This window comes from Papaver somniferum, unplaced genomic scaffold (assembly GCF_003573695.1).
Source record: "Papaver somniferum cultivar HN1 unplaced genomic scaffold, ASM357369v1 unplaced-scaffold_32, whole genome shotgun sequence".
In the NCBI taxonomy this organism is placed as follows: domain Eukaryota; kingdom Viridiplantae; phylum Streptophyta; class Magnoliopsida; order Ranunculales; family Papaveraceae; genus Papaver; species Papaver somniferum.
Window position 1 is genome coordinate 3,906,530 of NW_020643262.1, and position 22,665 is coordinate 3,929,194.

The window sequence follows — 22,665 nt, forward strand, 5'->3', positions numbered from 1 at the left end:
CTAAATTTTCTGATTTGGGGGAATTTATTAAAGAACCCTAATGTTCTGTTAGGGAGAGCATTAGAGAAGATATGGGTCTGTTTTGTACTGTCAAATTAGGTAGAAATAATTTACCTAATTTCTGTTTAAATTGGGGATATTTTTGGGGAAGAACCCTAATTTTGTAATTTGGGGGAAAACCCAAATTGGGTCTGTGGGTATAAATTGAGACTGTGGGTATGTTTTAAGAAGATGCCTGGATTAGCCAGAGCACCACCAAGAGGCCTGGAATAGCCAGGACCTCAACTGTTAATGTTGTTTCAATTTCAGTTCAATGTTTTAAACAATTTCAATTCCATTGTCATTTAATTTCATTATGTTCTAACTCCATTTGCTAGGGGTTAGATGATACTCTTGAATTGTAAGCTAGGATAGTCCTTGTTCATGTCACTGTTCTTGTAGTGCTGAAACTAAGTAGGAATGATAATTAGCTAGTTGAGTGAATGCACCTGTGATCAGCTGTGCTGTAAGAAGACAGCTGATTCTAGGGGTGTAAGAGTGAGAGTAGCTAAGGATTCAGTCCATTTGAAGGGCTATGCTTAATTGAAGTAGGGAAGTTAGTAAACTTAGTGATCAAATGCACCTGTGATTGAGTGTGCTGTAAGAAGACACTCAATGCTAGGGGTGAACTAGAGAACTTAGGGGATTAACCTTCCACTAATGCGGATTGCTAGATGACTGGTTGAGAAAACAAGCCTGTGATCAGCTGTACTGTGAGAAGACAGTTGATGCTAGGGGTAAGTTAGTAAGATTAGTTAAGTAAATCATCCACAATCTTCCCTGAGATGAAACAAGAACATGATTGATTAGGATCTGCCTTAGTTTAGGATCAAGAAGTGGATTCAAAAGCCCTAGCATGTTCCTGTTTACTTGCTTTACATTCTGCTGTTTTTCAGTTCAGTCACTGCCATCATCTCAAGTGTGTTTTAACACTACCAAGACTCTTTGTTACAACTCAGTTTTAGTGAAACCTTAAGCTTCAACTACACACACCTTGTCCTTGTGGATCGACTCGCACTTGCACATTAGCTACATCGATGCCGTGCACTTGCGGTATTAGTTTGTGACTCTTTTAGAGAGCCACCACATCCTTTGGTTATCCGTGAAATCAAATCCAACATTACTGCGCCGGGGTCAAGTTATAATTGTATCATCAAAGACAAACCAGCTGGTTATGATAGACTGGTGCGTGTTCTTATATTTTTGTTCATTTTATATTATTCCTATAAATCTTAGGTAATTACCGTTTGATGTTATGTCATTACGTATAAAAAACAGGTGAATAGGTTCAAGCGTGTTTCCAAAATGTTAACTGCATTCTTGAAGAGCGGAGATCCCATGCCAGCTGAGAAGATCAAAGAGGCTAGAGATCTAGTTGATAATATGGATAACGGAGATTATGCTGCCCAGTTTGGGGAGAAAGTCACGAAGAGGCATCAGCCCAAGGTGGCAGTATCAAAGACGGGTAAAAGAACTCGAGCTTCATCGAGCGCTGAAGCTGCTCCAACTGAAGCTGCTCCAACTGAAGGTGCTCAAACCCGTGGTCGTGCAGGACTGGGAGGTAGTCACGGTCGTAAAGTAAAGAAGAGCAGATAAATGACAATGATTTTTGTTGTACATTCGAAAATTTGTTTGGGTAACTAAGTTAGACAAGTTCAAATGACAATGATTTGTGTGGTATATTCGGAAGTTTTGGTAACTAATTTAACTTCCGATTATTTCAAAGACAAAATTTGAAAAGTATAAGTTTTTCCAAATTCTGATTTTTGGGCCATCGTACATTCGGAACTTTATAAAAAACCTATCCTCCGAATATCACAAGCTCAAAACAAACCACGCAATGGCTCCAGGTGGTTCCAATGGCCCATATTGAAGGTTAGACAGCCCAAATTCGGAAGTTTTGGTAACTAATTTAACTTCCGATTATTTCAAAGACAAAATTTGAAAAGTATAAGTTTTTCCAAATTCTGATTTTTGGGCCATCGTACATTCGGAACTTTATAAAAAACCTATCCTCCGAATATCACAAGTTCAAAACAAACCACGCCATGGCTCCAGGTGGTTCCAAGGGCCAATATTGAAGGTTAGACATCCCATATTCGGAAGTTTTGGTAACTAATTTAACGTCCGATTATTTCAAAGACAAAATTTGAAAAGTACAAGTTTTTCCAAATTCTGATTTTTGGGCCATCGTACATTCGGAACTTTATAAAAAACCTATCCTCCGAATATCACAAGTTCAAAACAAACCACGCCATGGCTCCAGGTGGTTCCAAGGGCCAATATTGAAGGTTAGACAGCCCAAATTCGGAAGTTTTGGTAACTAATTTAACTTCCGATTATTTCAAAGACAAAATTTGAAAAGTATAAGTTTTTCCAAATTCTGATTTTTGGGCCATCGTACATTCGGAACTTTACAAAAACATTATCCTCCGAATATTACAAGTTCAAAAAAAACTGTTTCCTGGAACCAAACAACACCATAATCGGAAAGAAAGTTGACTCATAAAATAACCGAATATTACAATCGGTAGGTTGTTTAACAAAATAATCTACCGATTTCGTATAATCGGCTAGTTTTTATATTAATAATACTCCGATTACATCCATTACATAAAGTTCAAATGGCCTTAACCTTACAATTTCGTCAAAAGCACCTAAATCCATACTCCTAATTGACCATAAAAGTATTAAAACATATCATAACTTCCAGTGACCATAGAAATTGTCCCTCTTGATTTTGTAGCATCCTTCATGTTCAAATCGTTTCCCGTAGAGGTCCACATACCGGCGATCCGCAAGATTTCTCTGAAATTACGAATGAGTAACAAGTTAGTACTAACTTTTGTTAATGTGAATTGGAGTTACAGAGATACTTACTCGTTTTTCATACGTCCACCAAGGAAAAGCGTTCCTAACAAACCGTTCCTCATCTTCAAGTTTGTCAATCTCCTTATCTAGCGCATTCTTTCTCATCTTAATGTCATTGGATGATCTTCGAATTCGATTACCATCTAAGGCCTCAAATACCATTAAGATACGGTTCCATATTTGCTCTTCGGATTCCGATTTGTGGAGCTTGTGAACACGATCATGAGTAGTTACCACAACCCACGCTCTATAAATAGCACAATCTTCTTCTTCGGCAAAAGCAATATCCATGTTTTTGTTATGAAAATTAAAACTGAAGAGAGGAAAGAGTTTGGTGCAATTGGGGTGATAGATATGAGTTTCTTTATATAGGTTTAGGGTCCAACGACTCTTTTTGTTTTTCCCAAAAACTCCAACGGCTAATTTGACGAAAGTTGAATGTGGAGAAACCAATAATCGGTAGGTATTGGATTTAGCATATCTACCGATTATGGTAGCTTTCAAAATTTGAATTTGCGGCAACTTATAATCGGTAGGTTTTGTAATATATTTAACTCCCGATTAACGCCGAATCCAAAACACGAACCAAGAAATACTGCACCTCGTATAATCGGACGTCTGGCAAATATTTTGGCCTCCGATTGCATTCGGAGGGTAACAATGTTATCATATCCTCCGAATATATAAGGGTAATTTCGCCATTACGAATTACGCGAGATAAGGGCTGACTACATTTTCCCTTTGGGTGACCTTTTTTGTTTTATTGTTGGCCCCTAAATCCTTTTGAGTGGCCCCTAAAAACGCACTCGCTTTGGGGATTTTTTTTTTCTTTCAGCAGCGACCCTGCTTACTGTGATACACCAGTATTTTATAGTTTATAGGGATATTTTGATTTTGAATCATAAAAAAATGATCAGAATTGCGTTTGGTTCACAATTTTTATTAATTATTGTTTTCTTGACAGTTTTCTAATCATCTATTTTTAAGATTAATTTCAATATACTTAACTTTGTTAGCCGCCGTTAACATGTGTCAACAAAAACATATGAAACGTATGAGAAATTAATCTCCATTGTTTACATTTTCACAAAAACATGCACCTCACTCACCTCCACTTCCACTTCCACTTCCATCTTCATCTCCATCTCCATCTCCCTTCCTCTGGTAAAGATGATCTCCTCATGTAAAGATGAACAGAGAAGTATTAACATGAATTGCAAAACAAATCAATTGTCAATCTTCTCAAACACCCACATTCAAAACCATCCCACTAAAACATAAATCTCCACTCAAGTCACTTCTCTTCTTCACATTGTTGTTGATTTAATTCTCCACTGATACAAAGAGTTCGTAACAAAAATTAACCAGAAACTCAGGTTGACTGATCCATTGCTCACATTCCCTGTCTCAAGAACACAATTAGACCCAATTTCAATCAAATCCAAAAATCCCCAAAGCTGTTTTTTCTTCTTCTTTTTGGAAAATATAAAGAACATGTTGAAGAGCAATAATCAGATCGTCAATCAATTAATAGACACCTGAAACGATATCCTCACCAAATTAATGGACTCCAAAACCGCTGTTGTTATCCAGAAAGTAAATAGATTAGTAGCTAATCAAGGCTAGGATCGAAATAAATCAACATCGGTTGTTTGTCAGACCCCATCTCATGGAGAGCTATTCTCTATAATTCGAAGATGATGGAAGAGACAAACGAGAGAGAAGCTGAAGTAGCAAGAAAACGAATTGAATTTTTTGAAATCTACAAACCCTAAAATATTTTGGGCTTTTTTCGAAATTAATCACATCACCTCGATTAATGGCTCTTTGGCACCGTGCAAGTACAATGGCTATGTTAGTAAATAAATCAAAGTCAAATATTTATTGGTCATTCAGTTTTTAACTAACTTTTGTAACTATCAACGCGGTCAATGACGGTCATGTGAGCCAAACTCTAATTAAAAGAATTCAGTGCCCCAAACATAATTGTGGTCATTTTTCGGTGGCCCAAAGTCAAAACATCAAGGGGAAAAAAAAACTATTTGGAGCTCTTGATTGGCCGTTTATAAGAAGCTTGAATGATAGTTGGAAATTTCCGGCAGATCCCATCCGCTGATAGCTAGGCCATGTCATAATAGTCATCAGTTTCCCGCTACTTCTAAACCTAAAAGGCTAAAACCCCTCTTTCCCCTACCATTTTCTAGGGTTTTGCTTTTGCCCCCCCTCTCTCTCACTCAGTTTCTTCACTCTAATGGAGCCATTAAATCAGACATAATCAGATATCTTCAACTCGATTCAAGCATTTGGATTCAGTTTCCGAAATGTCTCCTTCTGGAATCATCTTACTAGTTCTACTAGCAACTTTACGGGCGTCGGAATCAGTTACTGGTCCACATATCGCAGATGTAAACCTATTATTACCTCCTCGTATGACTCATCCCGTCGAGTATCGTCTTCAAGGAACCGATGGTTGTTTCTCATGGTAAAATTATAACATTATCAATTTCCTCGTTTTCTTTCTTGGATATTAACCCTAGTTCAGTCTAATCAAGTGTTTCCCTGGTTGTTTGATTTTGATTAGGTCATGGGATCATCATGATATTTTATCACTAGAACCTGAGTATAATACTAGTACGACTCGTTGTTCAACGAGTGTACGTGTGAAATCCATTGCTCCATACAGTGGTAGAAAAGAAACGGCTATTTATGCTACTGATTTACGGACTGGAATTAATATCCGTTGTAAGGTTTTTATTGATAAAATTTCTAGGATTCAGATTTTTCATAACTCTATTAAGCTTGATTTGGATGGACTTGCAACGTTACGTGTACGTGCTTTTGATGATGAAGGTACATGTAGTTTGAGTTGAATTTGATTGTTTACAGTTTGTTGATGGGTATTAATTGTAAGGCATAAATTTGAGGGTAATGATTTTGTTGTTTTGTTCGTGTAGAAAATGTGTTTTCCTCGCTGGTCGGGTTACAGTTTTCTTGGGGACTTAGGCCTGAAGCAAATGAAACAGTTCATCATCTTGTTCACGTTCCACTGAAGGAGTCACCGTTGAGTGATTGTGGAGGCTTTTGTGGTGATCTTGATACTCAAATAACACTTGAAGACAGTGTAAGTGCGTGTGGTTTGAGTGTTTCTTGAACCAAATTATGGTGGACTTGTAGTTTCTTCTTTTCCTATTTTTGTTTAGTGGGTGAAGTCGATTAGATTTTTGAAATGTGATGCAGGGTGTTCACTCCGACTTGTTTGCTGTGAAGGGAACTGAAATAGGTCACGAGATTGTTTCTGTCAATCTAATTGAGCCACAATTTGAAAATATGGCAGATAAGATCTTGCTAACTGTTGCAGAAGCAATGTCAATCGACCCTCCATCCCCTGTAGTAGTGGTTATTGGTGCTTCTGTTCATTACCATCTTAAAGTTATTCGTCAGAATACACCTAAAGGTCTTTTTATATTAACCCTTTTGGCTTTTTAAATTTATCACTTACTCTTTTCATGTTAATGCTGAATTCCCCCAGCTTTAGCAATTTCATATTAGGTGGTGGCTATAGTATGACACTTGTTCTTTCTGTTGGTAATTATGTTTTCTGTTGACGTCTCATATGTTTTCTTATTAATTCCACTAGGAATAGAGTTACCATCTGCCAATCATCGGTGGTCTGTGGTGAATGCTTCGGTCGCTCGAGTCGACGACATGATGGGCATAGCACATGCAATTAATCTGGGAACCACTACTATTAACGTGGAAGATACTAGAGTAGTGGGACATGTACAAATGTCGTCACTTCATGTTGTCATACCTGACAATTTGTGTTTGTACAAATTACCTGTAACCAGCTCCGGTGATCCCATTGAAGGAATGGAAGCTGTGCCTTCAACTGTCCGCTGGTATGTTGTCGTGGGTCGACAGTATGCCATTCACATGAAGGTTTTCTCACATAGATCTGGTGGACAGGAAATATACATTACAGAGGCATGAATCTATAGCATTTCCTCATTTATGTTGGTACTTACTAATATATTTGCGGTTTTAGTGACTAATCCTGATTATGTAGCTGTTATTGCATATACTTATTGTTTGCAAGTTAATGTGTTTTTATTTACTATCTTCCTTCATATGCAAGCAGAGGGATGATGTTAAATTGCAATACAACGATTCTGTTCACTGGACATCATTTGTGGTTCCAGAAAGCATTGCAGTGAAGCACGGGTGGCATAATTCTAGAATCCTAAAAGCAACTTCTCAAGGACTGGGAAGATTGGCTGCTAACTTAACTTATCATACTGGGCACACAGAAACTACTGAGGTGACTGCTTTTTTCTTTTCTTCTTGTGTTTGACAGGAGGAAAGGAGGCTTAGGAATCAGCTATCGCTTAGTAGGTACAACCATTTAAGCTAGTTTTTCTCTGTAGGTTCTTCAGGTTGTGCATGAAGTCATGGTCTGCGAGCGTGTGAAGTTCAAAATGTGGAAAAAAAACGATTCTTCTACAACTATACACCTTCCGTGGGCACCTGGGATATATGAAGAAATGGAACTAAGTGCAACAGGAGGTTGGTATTTATAACGGCTACATGCTAAATAATGATTTACTGTTAAAAGTCTAAATGGCGATGGAATTCACTATCTTTTGCAGGCTGTGTGGAAACAACAAATGGTTACAAGTGGTATACATCTGATGCTTCCACTGTATCTGTATCTGCTTCCGGGGTTATCCAGGCAAAGAAGCCTGGCCAAGTTACTGTAAAAGTGGTATCTGTGCATGATTCGACAAATTATGACGAGGTATTAACATTTGATTCCTCTATAGTTGCTCAAGTTGGTTGCTAATCCTAATAGAAGCTGTTAAAAATCTTTATAGATGTAGCAGCTATAATTGTAATTGGTTGGAGACATCCATAGTCACCAAACTTGGTTCAATCTGTAGACTTTGCTTTTTCTTGATATCATCTTCTTTTTGAAACTGTAGGTGGCCATTAAAGTTTCCGTTCCTTCATCAATGGTTATGCTGCGAAGCTTTGCCGTGGAATCTGTTGTAGGAACATATCTTCAAGCTGCAGTAACAATGAGAGCACCCTATGGTGAAGTCTCATATCCTTGTTTAATCACATAGTTACTGTTTCTGCTCCCTTTTCTTCCAGTGAATGTTCACTATTTGCTGTTTGCAGGTAGCTATTTCGATAGATGTGATTCATTTAGCTCCTTCATAAGGTGGACTGTTGGAAGCCAGTCTTTCGAAATCGTCAATACAACAGGAAAAGCATCAGCCTTCAAGCTATCAAATATTGATGGATACCAGTCACTTTATAGCCCTCCATGTGCATGGACATATGTATATGCTTCTGGTGTCGGCCGAGCTATTCTGCATGCGACTTTGTCTAAAGAGTTGGAATCTTTTGATCATCCATCAGATGAACCAGTTGTTCTGAAAGCCTCTTCAATGATTTCTGCTCATCATCCCCTTGTTGTGCAACAGGCAGGGAATGGGAACCAGTTTGGTGGTTATTGGGCTGAGTTGCCTACAACAGAAACTGGATTTCATTTGAAAGATTTGAATGAGTTGTATCTTGTTCCGGGAACAGAGTTGAATGTGATGCTTATTGGAGGACCTGAACAGTGGGACCAAGGTGTTGAGTATGTTGAAAATGTCAAAAATATCAACGGGGAACAACTATCTCCTAAAGGTGGAATCCTTGTGGACCGAGCACTCAGTAATGGGGGTTTATACAGAATATCTTGCCTGACAATGGGAATTCATGTAAGAATTGGCAGTTCATTTTCCTTTCATAAAGTATCTGACATAGTTATGCGATGTGGTAAATTCTACAAGAAAATTTTACCCTCTTTTAAATGATGCAGCAACTGGTTTTCTCACGAGGGAATTTGATTGGCGACGACCATCCTCTTCCAACAATAGAGAAAGTGGAATTGTCCGTTACATGTAGTGTTCCTTCATCAATCACACTGATTGCCAACGAACCAGGTATGTGTCCTTGTTACTGTAACTTTTTATTTTTATTTTAGTTTTTTAGAGCAACTTCATATTGTATACTATTCTTTTCAGTAAATACACCTGAGCTCATATCTTCTGCGGCTCAAGATGATCGGACCCCAGACAGAATCCGTGCTACACCTATTACTGTGGCAAACGGATGCACTATTCGAGTTGCTGCTGTTGGCTTACATAGCTCTGGAAAGGCGTTTGTAAACTCATCATCTCTTGGCCTTAACTGGGAAATGAGTAGTTGCGATGGGCTAGCTCTTTGGGATGCTATCACTGTAGAGAGATACAGGACCACCTCCAGTTGGGAGAGGTTTTTGGTTTTGCAGAACTCGTCAGGGCTGGTAAGCTTCTAGGTTACTATTTTTAGCCGTCAAGAGCAAATACTTATGGTTTTATTTTATATCATTTTAGTTCGGGTCTTGGACATGCTTATTCATGTACCTTTTATCTTCTTAGTGCATCGTCCGTGCTACTGTTATTGGTTTTTCTGATACCACGAGTGTTCATCTTCGCGGGAGGGCTTCTTTATTGCTAGAAGAAAAGTCAAAGAACCTTCTCACTGACGCCATACGTTTACAGGTATGCTTAATATTGTCGGAATTTTCATGTTTGCCAACAGTTGCCTGCATTTGCAGCATCTCTTTTTGGTTGTTTGTCTTTTCCGTTATGTCTTTCATATTTAGTTCTGTTTGTCAATGTGAATTATGCAGCTTGTTTCTTCTCTGCGGGTAGTTCCAGAGTCCATCTTATTATTGTTCAACCCGGAAGCAAAGGTACTAAAGTTGATAACCGATATGATTTACTGCATGATTCATTCAAGATGCTGCTGCAGGCACCCAAAATTCTGGATTATAGTTTATGAGGCGAAGTTATCTATTTATGTCCCGTGTAACCTTTTAGTTTGTCATGGTCGACGTTTCTCTCGCTACAATTTTGAAGGGCATTCCCATCCCCATGATCTTATAGCATATTTGGATGAGTGTAGAGTTGAAATTGAGTGATCCTTCAATGACATGTAAATGCTCTTTTGGTTCTCTTACTATATTGTGCTGGAACGGGAGTCCACTTTGTGCTGTAAATCAACTCAACTTTTTTGTTTTGTTTTGTTAATTCGTAGTCCATCATCCGTTTCTATACTTTCTGTTACACATTTCTTGCTTGCTAGATATCATTCGGAGATATGCTATTCTATTCCAGGCAACACTGTTAATTACTGGAGGGACATGTTCCCTACATGCTGTTGTCAATGATACTCGAGTTGCAGAAGTAATTCAACCCCCAAATTTGGAATGCTCACAACTGCTAGTTGATCCCAGAGGGCTGGGAACTGCACTTATTACTGTTGATGATGTTGGACTTGCTCATCTGACAGCCTCTGCCAGGGTAATCTCTTCTCGTCTTTCATTTGTTTACAAATAGTTTCGATTGGTCTAACTACTTTTGTACACCTCCAGATATCGAAGATCAAGGTTACTTTTGTGGTTCTTATGCTTTTATTCTACTTACTTCAGTGTTTGGTTAATGTTGGTGTCATACTATCAAGTGATATCATGTTTAAAAGTGTTTCAAGCGAGGCCTATGGTTTGGCAATCTTTCCTGTTTGGTTAACTTAAAGTGATGTTACAGCTGCATTTGGATTTCTCTCTAGGTCACATAGTTTGACGTACTGAATTTGATTCTTATGGTGTTATTACATGTTACAGGTGCGTGTTGCAGATGTAGATTGGATCAAGATCATCGCAAAAGAAGAGATATTCCTTTTGGTATATATAACTATACTCGAATTTTATGATTTTATTTTTACATCGACTGTTAGATTTAAGGTGTACTTTGTTGTTGTGTAGGTTGGGAGTGCACAGTCATTTAATATCTTAGCAGGTCTTCACGATGGAACTGTATTTGATTCCTCTCAGGTTTGACTAATTTTTTCGTTGTACTTGCTATTAGAATAAGTAATTTCTTCTTTGTTGGATATCACATGCATTAATGTCTCCTTGAATACCTGGTTAACTAATTCTCTTTCTTTCTCTATATATTTTTAATACAGTATGTTTACATGAGTATTCATGTTCATTTTGAGGATCCCATACTGGAGCTTCTCAGCATCAATGCCTCAAATTCTGGTGAGAGTTACATCTATGGGCCAGGTTTTGCAATTCAAGCCAATAGTATTGGGGTTACTACTATATATGTAAGTCCACTATCAAGTGATGCCCTAAGCCCCTAATAACTTGGTTAACATTTTTTTTCTTTTTCTTTTTTGGGGTGTCTCGAGCTGACTAGTAATTTTACACTCTCCAGGTCAGTGCTAGACAACGATCTGGACATGAAGTATACAGCGATCCTGTTAGAGTGGAAGTCTATGCACCACCGAGGATACATCCTAATCATATTTTCCTCGCTCCAGGTGCATCGTACAAGGTATGATCCATAATCTCTTGTTATCGGATTTGCCCGTTGATGTGAGAAAATTGACTTGTGGCTAATACTCTCAGTTTCATGGAAATTTATTATTTTTTGAACTCACATCTCTGACATCACTTGTCAAAAGACTGCATGTCTACATCTCCCTTCTCCAGCTACACAGAATCACACAAACACGCGCACTTCACAAGTTTTAATTGCCGAGATTTGTTTGCCTTGTGCCAATAGTTCTTATAACAGTTTGATATTTCTTATTTAGCTTACCGTGAAAGGGGGCCCAAGTATCGGAGTGTACGCCGGGTATACATTGGACGATGAGACTATAGCAGATATTCAGAAAACTTCAGGACGAATTCGAGCAATATCTCCAGGAAATGGTGTAAGCTAAGATAAATGATGCACCTTTTTCAATGCTTAATGAGACATTGGGAATACCAGGATTATTATATCCTGAAATATTCATGTGATAAAACTTTTGCCCCTTGTATTGTTGCCAGCTTGTCGAGTTTGTTATTTATGTAGTGAGTTTGTTCTTTTAACAGAGCATACATGTCAATTTTTTTGGGAAAGGAAGTAGTTTTATTTGCCAGGCATATGGAAGTATTGAAGTAGGGATTCCGTCCTCTATGATGTTGAGTCCACAAAGTGAGCAGCTTAATGTTGGTCGTGAAATGCCAATATTCCCTTCTTTCACTGAGGCAAGTTTCAGAAGAATACAAATTACTTAAAAAGTTAAACCTTTTGGTCTTTTCTCCCTATTAATCTCTGCTCCCTAACACAAATATTCACCTCAGGGCAATTTATTTTCCTTCTATGAGCTCTGCAAGGATTATAAATGGAGTATAGAGGATGAACAGGTTATAAGAAACTAAAGTGTTTAGTAATTTTTATTGTGTTGCAAACTGAAGTTTTTTTCTGTCAATAACACTTTTAATAACCTGGAAATTTTGGTAATTTACACTTGTAGGTGCTGAGCTATCGAAGTGCTGAGCACTCTCATAAAACTCTTGTTTCTGGTGCTTTGGATACCATGTACCCAAGTTACTCAGACAGAAAAGATCTTGGGTTTATTAATGTAGTGTATGGAAGGTATACCTTGATTCGTTTCAAAGTTGTTTTTTATCAGGTTCCACAACGGCTATTTTGCTTGCCATCTGTATTATGATGAAAGCTACTTGGTCATACCTGTTTCACGGTTTCACCCGTCATTTCTCTCCAGGTCTTCAGGCAAAACAAATGTTGCTGTTTCATTCTCTTGTGATTTTACCTCAGAGTCCTTCTCACTGTCAAAGATGTATACTGCTTCTGCATCCTTGTGGGTGGTTTCTTATCCTCCTCTTTCTCTTGGTGTGCCGATAACCTGGATTCTCCCACCTTTTTACACGACGTCGAATCTCTTGCCTGAATCCTATAACCAAGGGGACTCTCAAGGCCGTAAAGGAACTGTTATTTATACCTTGATGAGAAGTTGTGGAGGGAAGAATGGAGAAATACACAAAGATGCTATTTCTATTGAAGGGGCTAGGATAAAAACAAGTGATAGTGGCGATCTTGGTTGCATTCAAGCAAAGGATCGCTTGACTGGAAGAGCTGAAATTGCATCTTGTGTAAGGGTTGCTGAGGTATGTATATGTAGCCGTTTGGCCCTTATTCATACTGCTATAGTTTGATGTATGTAACAAGGTTCAGTTTTGTCCTGTTGCGTAGTTTGTTATTTGGAGCATGGTCTGGCATGCAGCCTCTTAGTGTGTTTGGAACTGGTTGTGTTATTATGTAGCCTGTTTGACATTCTCTCAATTTTCTGAATGCTTGTGTATGCTTGCGTATTTGATGACCAGGTAGCTCAAGTTAGAGTAACATCTAAAGAGTTCGCTTTCTATGTGGCTGACCTAGCTGTTGGTGCTGAGCTTGATCTTCTTGTACATTATCATGATGCTCTAGGTAGTTATTCGATCAGCAACAAACCAATTGCTGATATCCCTTTTACACTCTAAGCTTCGAGCTACATTATTAACATCTTGTAAATTTTTTTGGACTAGGAAACCCATTTCATGAAGCTTACGATGCGGTTCAAATTGATGCTGATACTAATTATCCTGAAGTTGTTTCCATTAATAGCACCCGTGACAGTTTCGGAAATATTCGTTTGAAGGTCTGTTCTTTTTTTTTTCCTTCTACTCTTGGTGATGTTTCAAAATTAATGTTCTTGTTGACTTGTATTAATAGGAATACTCATCTTTACTTACACAAGTTTTGAGTTTAGGGACAATCTCAATTTGGATTCATGTATGCACATCATTTTGCTCTATAGGGAATTCTAATTCTCTTTCTTACTCTGATTGAAGGCGACGCGCCATGGTAGAGCTCTTCTACGAATATCGATGAGCAATAATCAGCAAAAGTCGGATTACTTCATGGTACTACAATTCATTTCTTTGTTGAATTCTGCTTATGTTTTGACTTTATCAGTAATATAAGGCTCGTAGTTGATCGTCTTTGCTGGGCATGGAATATAAAAATAAGTTTATTTTCAGGTTTCTGTTGGTGCCCATTTATTTCCTCAGAATCCAGTCTTGTATGTGGGTCGCTATATTAACTTCAGTGTAGGAGGTATGTTATTTAGCATCTTCTTCTCTCTTTTCCCCCTATCATTTTGTTTTAATTTCTCAAGGATAGTGTTCAGAAAACATATTAAAATATTGTCCCCTGCCTCAAGGAACAAATAGGTGATATGCCTATGATGCATTCTACAGTTCTTTCTCTCCTTATCTTTTTATTTTTTTTTGATGTAAAAACAACATAAACTGACCTTATATTAAGTTCACGGAAGGCATAGAGGTTTGATTTGCTTAGCTCTTCCTTTCTCGTCACTATCGTTCTCAGCATTTTTAACAAAAATGGGAGTATCTATGGCAGAATAGTAACCCAGCCACCAATATTTTCTGTCTAATTAATTAAAATTCCATTATAATATTTTTCGTTATATTAAAGGGTCGGACAATGTAGTACCCGGTCGCTGGTTAAGTGCCAGTGATAATGTTGTATCTATTGATATGCTCTCCGGGGAAGCGCTTGCTCGTGGGGAAGGTACCACTCAAGGTACAGAACCAATCAATATCCAGTCAATATTTCGTTCTGAATCCGTTTTTACTCTGATTTTAAGTTAAGTTTGAGAGTGTTATTTTTGAACAGTAATATTTGAAGGTTCGAATCTGAAACTGCAAACAGCTGTTACAGTGCAAAAAGTTGACGTGGTTTTGGTTGATTCTCCAGAAGAAACCTTAACAAACATCCCTTTCCCCACAAAAGGATATTACTTCTCCATTAGGTTCAGGTCTGTATGTGATGTTCACTTCTAAACATCTTTTTTCACAAGTACATATTCCATAACAACGTTCTCATATATTTTAGGCTAGCCCTTGTAAATTGTCATACATACTATTTATTGATATAGTGATGTCTTGTTGATATAGTGACCCGTCTGGACAGAACTTCGAATCTTTTAGTAGCAGTAAGGGAGTCAATTATGATTGCAGGGTAGACCCACCTTATATTGGGTACGCTTTTCTCTTGTTCCTCGTGTGTTTCTGCGAATTCCTTGATTATTCACGTATTGATTCTTTGTTTATGCTTTGGTGGATTCAAGTTATGCAAAACCATGGAGAGACCTTGATCTTGGTGTTACATATTGCCTCTTTTTCCCTTACTCACCGGAACACTTGGCACGGTCGATACCCAAGTCAAAGACCATGAGACCAGATATATCTCTTTCTATCACTGCTTCAATGAAAGAATTGGCACATGTATCAGGTTCTTCAACTGCACTTTTTATTGGGGGATTCTCAGTACTGGAAATGGACAAGGTACTTCTTTGACAGAAGAAGCCATGATAAATATATACAGAACAAGCTAATATTTTTATCATTTTGCTGTTTCTAATGTTTATGGCGATGCCTTGTGTTTCAAAATTTCTGATAATCGAAATGTATATGTGCTTGGAGAAATCACACTATAACACTCTGTGTTCCTTTGAATTGCTGATTTTGATAGGTAATCTTTAAGTTCTGATATTAAAGAAGTTCATGTGTTGCTCGCTCTGTACAGGATCTTCTGCGGTTGAATTTGACGCCAGTATCCAACAAGAGTATGATAACGATTGTGGGGAACACAGGTAATTGATTCACACTGTACCATGTTCAGAATGTGAGGATTATCTGCACTAGGATATTGAATGTGGAAACGCAGAAACATATTTCTTCCCAGTGCTGCGGTGCATGACTGGATGGATGTTTGACAATTCTCAGCTAGTTTCTTTTCTTTTTAGACGTTGACATCTATTGGCAAAAGAGGGACTTGATGAGTGTGACCCCCGTTATAGTATATGAGTACGGGATGGGTGGGCAGGCGGAATATGAGGTGAGCAATTCCTTCTATTTTGATAAGCCGCGTTACGTTAAAAGAACTGGACTGTTTACTAACTATTAGAATAAATGGTTGTTTCTCTTCTTTTTATGCCCCAGGTCAAAGCGTTAAGAGCTACAAGGTTCAAAGACAAAATCATCATCACACTCCCAGCTACTGGTATGATTAGATTCCTTGAAATGAAAGAGGTCTTTTCTTCTCGACACTTTCCATTTTGTAATTTTTTGTTCTCCATGATTGGATGGATTTTTCAAGATCTTTCGTTTGTTTAATTCTTGGCGTTCTTTCACATTTTTTAAGAGTTATGTAGACTCTGTAGCTCAACAGATCTAAGTAAGGCCCTCTTTTGTTAACTTTTGAGTCACGAAACATTGAAGAACAAAGTCATTGAAACAGCGTACAATGATGGCTTTGGAATAGTTTGTAATGTCGGTAGCTCAACAGATCTAATTGCTGCAATAACATTTGTATGACGGTTAATTTTTACAGGTCAAAGAGTGGAAGTAGATGTCGGTTTTGAACCTGGAGAAACACGTTTATCATCAAGGAGTAATTTTGCGCTTTGGGCCAGTATTTTTGGGGTTGTTACTTTGTTCACGAGTTTGCTCATCTACAAGAAATTTCTTAACCAACCTGCAACGTCAAGGCCAACATCTGCTGCTCCGCGAGCCACGCCTATAAGACACACAGTCACGCCTGACCGTAACCGTAGTGTACAACAGCAATCCCCTCGGACTCCCGAGGTTTTCCTAGAGTATGTTAGAGATACAATAGACAAAACACCTTACTATAAGCGTGATGCAGTTCGAAGGCGTAATCCACAGAATACTTTTTAAATCTAACACCAACTGTGGATGCTGCCCTTGTTTATTGTATGAGCTGTCTGTTGACAGTCCGTGAGTGCCGAGGCTCATTTTCCTGTAATTTTTTTATCTGGAAAGTGGGTTCATGTATTAAATATAAAGTTTTGTAATCACCCAAGCATAATAACTATTCAATCTTGTACCATAATAACTATTCAATCTTTTGGATTCACAATACATTGTATTTGTCTGTGTTCTAATACCCAAAGAGTAATGTGGCGCAGGGCTTTAGACCTTGATCTAGTTTCACTGCACAAGCAGTACTTAAAAGTGCAGCTAAAAATTGTACCATATTCTTAGCCACTGGTTCGATTGTACGCCTCAGTAAGGAGTTTAAAAGCCTAGATGAGAAAAGCCTCCAATCATGCGTCTGACACTAAATTTACACGCTTGAGATGAGAAATATATTTTTCCTGGACAGACGTAGATCAACGTGCCTTTTGGTCTTGCCATGCCCTTCTCCTCGTTTAAACCTTGGTGATGTTCTCCAGTTTTAGTTTCACTTCCAACTGAAACCAATATATTGCACAAGCTACCTGAAGTTTGGACGAATCCCGTCTCAGATTGTGGCTGTGTATGTCTGGGGAACACGAGAGATACTTTCTGTGAGCGGATCACTATGGTTTCTAGACTCTAGTTGAGTGAGATAAATCCGGTACTTCGATAAAGACAGTCTGCTTCCGTGCTGGGAAGTACTGACACAGACACGGACACATGAACTGGCAAAATTCAAAATCATCATGACACGAACACGTTTATATATATATTAATTAAATAACTTTTACATACCAAGATCACATTGTTATAATATATCAAGTACATGAAGAAAACTCAATTTTATGCCGTTAGGTTAGACCACGTGTAGAAAAATTGAATATTGTACTAATTTCCATGACACACTAGATTACCCAACTAGTAAAGTGGAGTATAGATTTCTACACGTGTGTCACGTCGGTGTCCCACGTGTGTCATGTGTTCGACACAGTCTGATGCGGACACGACACCAAGACTGGCATGTCGGTGCTTCACAGCTTCCGTGCCAACTCCCTTTTGTCACATGAAATTAATTTTTAAGTAATGTTATTTGTATTTTGTTGTAATCCGAAAATAGAGAAACTAGAGTAGATTAAACCACCCCAATACTGACCACCCCATCATTTATAATATGGATATATGATAGGGTTGAGTCTCCAAATTTGGATCTGACTGATTACTCTTCGGACAAAAGATAAGAGAGCTTAGATTGAACCCAAATTTGGGATTCCATGAGATTGGCTACAAATTCTTGCAAGGTTTCTAGCTACTCTATTAGTTACACAATTTATAAGGTTTAGTTTAGTAATTTCTAATTGGAGCTCCATTCTCATTTTGATTGATAGAGTTTTTGAATCTTCCTTCACAACAACGTGTTCTTCAATCGGGAGATATATAATTCTTTTCTCATCATTTTTGGATTCCATGCTGTGTCCCAGATCTGCCACCCATTACAAAGTTGTCGTTGTTCCTTGATGAATCAGGCCTTCTTTGGTGGTGAAGGAAGCTGGAGTTCCTTTAGCTCCCTTACAATGCTCTGCATAATCAGTAAGATATAAGCTAAAACCCGCCATTTCATTTTCATTCATTGGACTGTATATTGCAATGTTGCTTTTATGACATAGGAATTCTAGCTTTTCTCAATTGAATTTAAAATGGATTGGCATTTCTCTAGCTTGGTGTTCATTGTAGGAAACATGATAATAATTGGACTTTCGATTGTCCTTAATTGCCAATCTGGTGTTAATGTGGTTGATAATAGCTTTTGCTGTTTCATTAGGTTTTTCATGTTTATTTATTAGAAGGCATCTTGCTTTCTATATGTGCCAGTTTATGATAGCATAAAGTTCGGAACATTTTATATTACCAATTGATTGTCTTCTGGTTTGGAACCAGCTAGTCATTCATTTTTGATAGTTTGTCTGATTTCCAATCATATTTTCAGGAGTTAGATGTAAATTGTGCCAAACTTCTCCAGTAAGATTGCATTCCATGAATAAATGGGTTTGAGTTTCCTCTCTGTCATTACAAACTGGACATTTAGGATCAATGTAGGAAAATACTCTAGCTATTATCGTATTTATTTGGAGAATAGTGTGTGCACATTTCCAAGGGAAAGTTTTTATGGAAGGATCAATTTGAAGCTTCCAAATATTCATCCAGTTTCTTCCAAGGTTTATAACATCATTAGAATGAATTAGGTTCTGATAGAGGGATTTCACAGTGAAGTCACCCCCCTTAGTGAGAGGAAAAATGATTATATCCTCATCATTGGAAGAGTTGAGGGACACATTAAATATAGCATTAGTTAAGCGGGAACTAAACTTTTATGTTTGATCTATTCAAAGTATTATCATTCTGCATTGATCACTAACAGTATTGATGGTGTCTGGACAGGTAATCGGCCTGGAAATAGGAGAGTGAAATTCTCTTAACCAAAGAATCCCTTTCTAGATCCAAGAGTCTGTATCCTTTGGTGGATATAGACATGAAATATGTATCCTCATATAGTATTTAGCTTTCAAAACTTGGCCACAAAGAGAATCAGGTTGTTGTAGGTTTCAAGATTGATGATACCTAGTCCCCCTTTTCTTTAGGTTTATAGACAACAATCAAGGATTTAAGATACAATCCTTTGGGTTTGCTTCTTATTGACCAATGTAATTATGTATTGTTAACAATTAAATTTAGTTTACTTGCTTTGCTGCAACTGTTTTTTTAATACAAGATATTGGGAAGTACTTAACTTTTATTTTTACTGCTAATAATAGAATGGTATTATGAAGATAAAGAACGCCTTGTTCTTTAATCCTGAAAAATCAATTTGGATTTTATTTAGGTCCTCTATTATAACTTTGGGGATTTTGAAGCTACTCATTTGATATATTCCAACAGTTGAAGTGACAGCTTGAATTAGGACAGTTCTTGTAGCTGTGTTCAAATATATCATCTTCCAACTATTAAGTTTAGTTGTAAGGTTAACCACTATTGAGTAGAAAGCAGTTATTTTGGGTATATTAGTGAATGCCGGGGCTCCTAAGTATTTATCATTAATAGATATAGATTATACTATCCTTTTTTTTGGGGGTGGGGTGGGTGGGGGGGGGGGGGGGGGGGGGGGTGGGGGGTGGGGGGTGGTGGGGGGGGGTGTTATTAGTGAAGAAAACTCCCGATTTAGAGAAATTTATAAGTTGTCCAGACCCTTTACTGAATCTATCAAAAATATTATGAATATTATGAGCCTTCGTTTCCGTAGTTTTGCAGAAGATTAGGAAATCATCCGCAAATAGAAGATGACTAATAGAGGGGGGAGACTTAGTCACTTTTATCTCATGTATAAGCTCTTTAGTTTCTGCTTGTAAGAGGGTTTTCGATAGGCCTCCATACAGAGAATGAAGAGGAAAAGGGATACAGGATCTCTCTGACGGAGACCTCTAGTAGGGGAATAGAATATTTTGACAAGGAGAACCATTTAGTAGAACATCCATACCAGTGGTAGACATACATTCCATTATGAGAGAACACCAATTTTTGGATAATTTCAACAAACCCTTAATTTGTAGGCGCTACACAGAGTTTTCGGTGACCGAACAGAAAACCGAACAGAAACTTCATTGTCCCAACAGACACCATTGTTGTAAGAGATGTCTGTTTGCTCTGAAAAGATGCATGTTGGAGATGAAGAGTCATCTTCAACAGATGTGAAACTCTCTATAAATAGCGTCCTTGTTTTCATTCAAAACACATCAAGGTTGTACAAGCTTTGAATCCAATATTGTTGTAGGTTTCAAGTATCCTGACGACAATATCCATTGACCTATTTGTACTCGCCAATTCAATTGGAAAGGGTTGAATAATTGTCGAAAAGAATCTATTTAGAGCCTTGAACCCAGAAGACAACATTCTTTTCTTCACCCTGATTTAGTGCCAATTTTCCAACACCTATATCGGGAAAAACCCATCTCTTTTAGAATAGCCAAAAGAAAAAAGACGAAGGCCTTAGACATGTCCACTTTTATACCGATAATCCCTTCCTTACCACCTTTTTTTTTCTCATACTATGGAGGACCTCATGGGTCACCGGGATGTTATCTGTCTTCCTGCTATAAAAATAGATTGATACAGAGACATAATTTTATGCGGAAGGGATTTCATACGGTTGGCTATTAATTTAGACTAGGTATGACATGTGCCGTAACGACACAGTATTTGGTGTGTTCAATACTTATTTAAGCTCTGTATTTATATAAATATCATCAAATGAAAAAATTGATGCAACAACATTAAGGAAGTTCGACCAAGGACTAAAAGAGAATACTTTCAATTAGTGCTTTGACTATAGTTCCAGTAAATAAGCTTTTATATTTGTGTTCTGATAAGAATTTGCAAGCCGATATTCGGATAGCCATTGCAATTTCATTGGGTTTACATCTCATATATTTTCTATCTATATACTGTAAGGTGCGGTGTGAATTTTTTTGTTAAAAAAATAAATAAGAAAAGCAGTAGGGACTATTATAGAACATTATTTCTAGTAGTTCTTTGAGTAGAAAGCACTTTAGTGTTTACGGTTTCCATCTCCAAACAAAGTCAGAGAACTCGCGACGGAACCTATCAACTCTTGAAGGAGATCCCCTTCAAACCCTTAAAAAGTTAAATGATTTTAACCTCAGATGGATTGATTTCCCGAGCAACTAAGTCTCCGTATGTAACTTTAGGCATTTTAACTGCATCAAAATACCTTAACCATTAACTCAACAAAGTTACGTCAAAATAAATAGAAATTTGAGACCCTTTTGAGGGAAACAGGGATATGGATCTTAGTCGAGTAAGGAACAACAACAATCATGTAATTAGGAATGGCCAAGGAAAGATATTAATGGATATTACGGTAATGTATTAATATCAAATTATTTTTATATTTATTTTGCAGTTACAATCTACTTGCAAAAACTATTTGATGATTCCAATAACTCAAACATAAACAAAATCTTTAAGTAACGCTCTTCATTAGGTCATTACTATTTTAATACACCAAAGTGCTTGCCATTTTACCATATCTACAGAATACTACTCAGTCAATTGCACTTACCAGTTCGTCCAAGAGGGGCCTGTAACAACAGTCATTTTAATCGACCACCTTAACACACACAAACTAATGATGAAAGGAGATAAACCATGAACAAAAGTGAGTTAGTACCTTTCGGGAAAAAAAGAAGAAGAAAAACGAAGCCTTGTACATAAAATCTCTTATGCTTCAAAAACAATGGCAATTGAGATATATTAACTATCAATCACATCTCGGGAGATTCACCATAAAGGTCATCTTCTGCATATCCCACCAATCATGGTGTTCTAAATCTCAATATTCTTCACTATAAACAAATTTAAAACTTGTGTAGTGGTATCAAAGTCACCTGGTCCAGAAAACAAACAAACCACTAATTGAACCAGTACTCAATTTAAGAAGCAATCGGTAAAAAACAACAGAATTCATCCGATCCTCATACCGACAATTGCTGAAAAGACATTGATAAAACAACAACAATATGTTTAATGTCCATATTCAACATAGTTTTGAACAACTCCAACGCTTCTAAACATCTACCCATTTTTGTATACCTTCTACTCCATGGCGTTCCAAGCAATAACATTTCTCTAACGCATATAACCAAACACTCTCTGAGTGTCTGTATTAATTAAATAAACTTTAATAAACTCATCTTACAGGAATTCAAATCATGGTTTAAAAAGCATATTAGACATTGCATATTAATTTCCTATTAGATGTTTGCAGCCAAAAGTAAGTCAGAAATTAGAGAACTTGTACTTCTATAACCATAATTCTAGCTAACATGTAATAATAAGAACGAAAGCGACTCTGAGAAACAACAAAACATAGTCTTCTGTATTGAACTCACAGAAGTATCAGTAGTACGAAACATAAATTACCCATGAACCATGACAAATCTCATTTTGATGGAAAGAAAAATCTAAAG

The 22,665-nt window shown here is 37.4% G+C and overlaps 1 protein-coding gene across 2 annotated transcripts; it reads left to right on the top strand.

The window, feature by feature from the left end:
- The first annotated feature begins 5,001 nt into the window (after positions 1-5,001).
- On the top strand, positions 5,002-16,812 carry LOC113341922 (nuclear pore complex protein GP210-like). 2 transcript variants are annotated; one of them, XM_026586642.1, is made up of 36 exons: positions 5,002-5,392; positions 5,492-5,760; positions 5,865-6,031; positions 6,148-6,364; positions 6,548-6,894; positions 7,049-7,228; positions 7,344-7,473; positions 7,557-7,705; positions 7,890-8,001; positions 8,089-8,678; positions 8,780-8,903; positions 8,985-9,265; positions 9,381-9,503; positions 9,635-9,697; positions 10,122-10,307; positions 10,628-10,687; positions 10,769-10,837; positions 10,972-11,115; positions 11,226-11,345; positions 11,608-11,727; positions 11,891-12,046; positions 12,143-12,205; positions 12,316-12,437; positions 12,568-12,970; positions 13,187-13,289; positions 13,388-13,500; positions 13,694-13,765; positions 13,883-13,958; positions 14,340-14,447; positions 14,541-14,682; positions 14,822-14,905; positions 14,995-15,211; positions 15,453-15,519; positions 15,673-15,764; positions 15,869-15,929; positions 16,260-16,812. In XM_026586642.1, the coding sequence occupies exons 1-36, from the start codon at positions 5,232-5,234 to the stop codon at positions 16,604-16,606; spliced, it is 5,838 nt and encodes a 1,945-aa protein (XP_026442427.1). In that variant the 5' UTR covers positions 5,002-5,231; the 3' UTR covers positions 16,607-16,812. The 2 variants fall into 2 exon arrangements, with proteins under 2 accessions (XP_026442427.1, XP_026442426.1); XM_026586641.1 differs by having other exon boundaries at positions 5,003-5,392; positions 7,335-7,473.
- Positions 16,813-22,665: the final 5,853 nt, after the last annotated feature.

Coding starts and splice junctions, on each gene's coding strand:
- LOC113341922 (XM_026586641.1), top strand. CDS start 5,232: ATGTCTCCTTCTGGAATCATCTTACTAGTTCTACTAGCAACTTTACGG. Junction 8,904..8,984: donor ACTGATTGCCAACGAACCAG/GTATGTGTCCTT, acceptor TATTCTTTTCAG/TAAATACACCTGAGCTCATA. Junction 15,520..15,672: donor AACGATTGTGGGGAACACAG/GTAATTGATTCA, acceptor TTTTCTTTTTAG/ACGTTGACATCTATTGGCAA.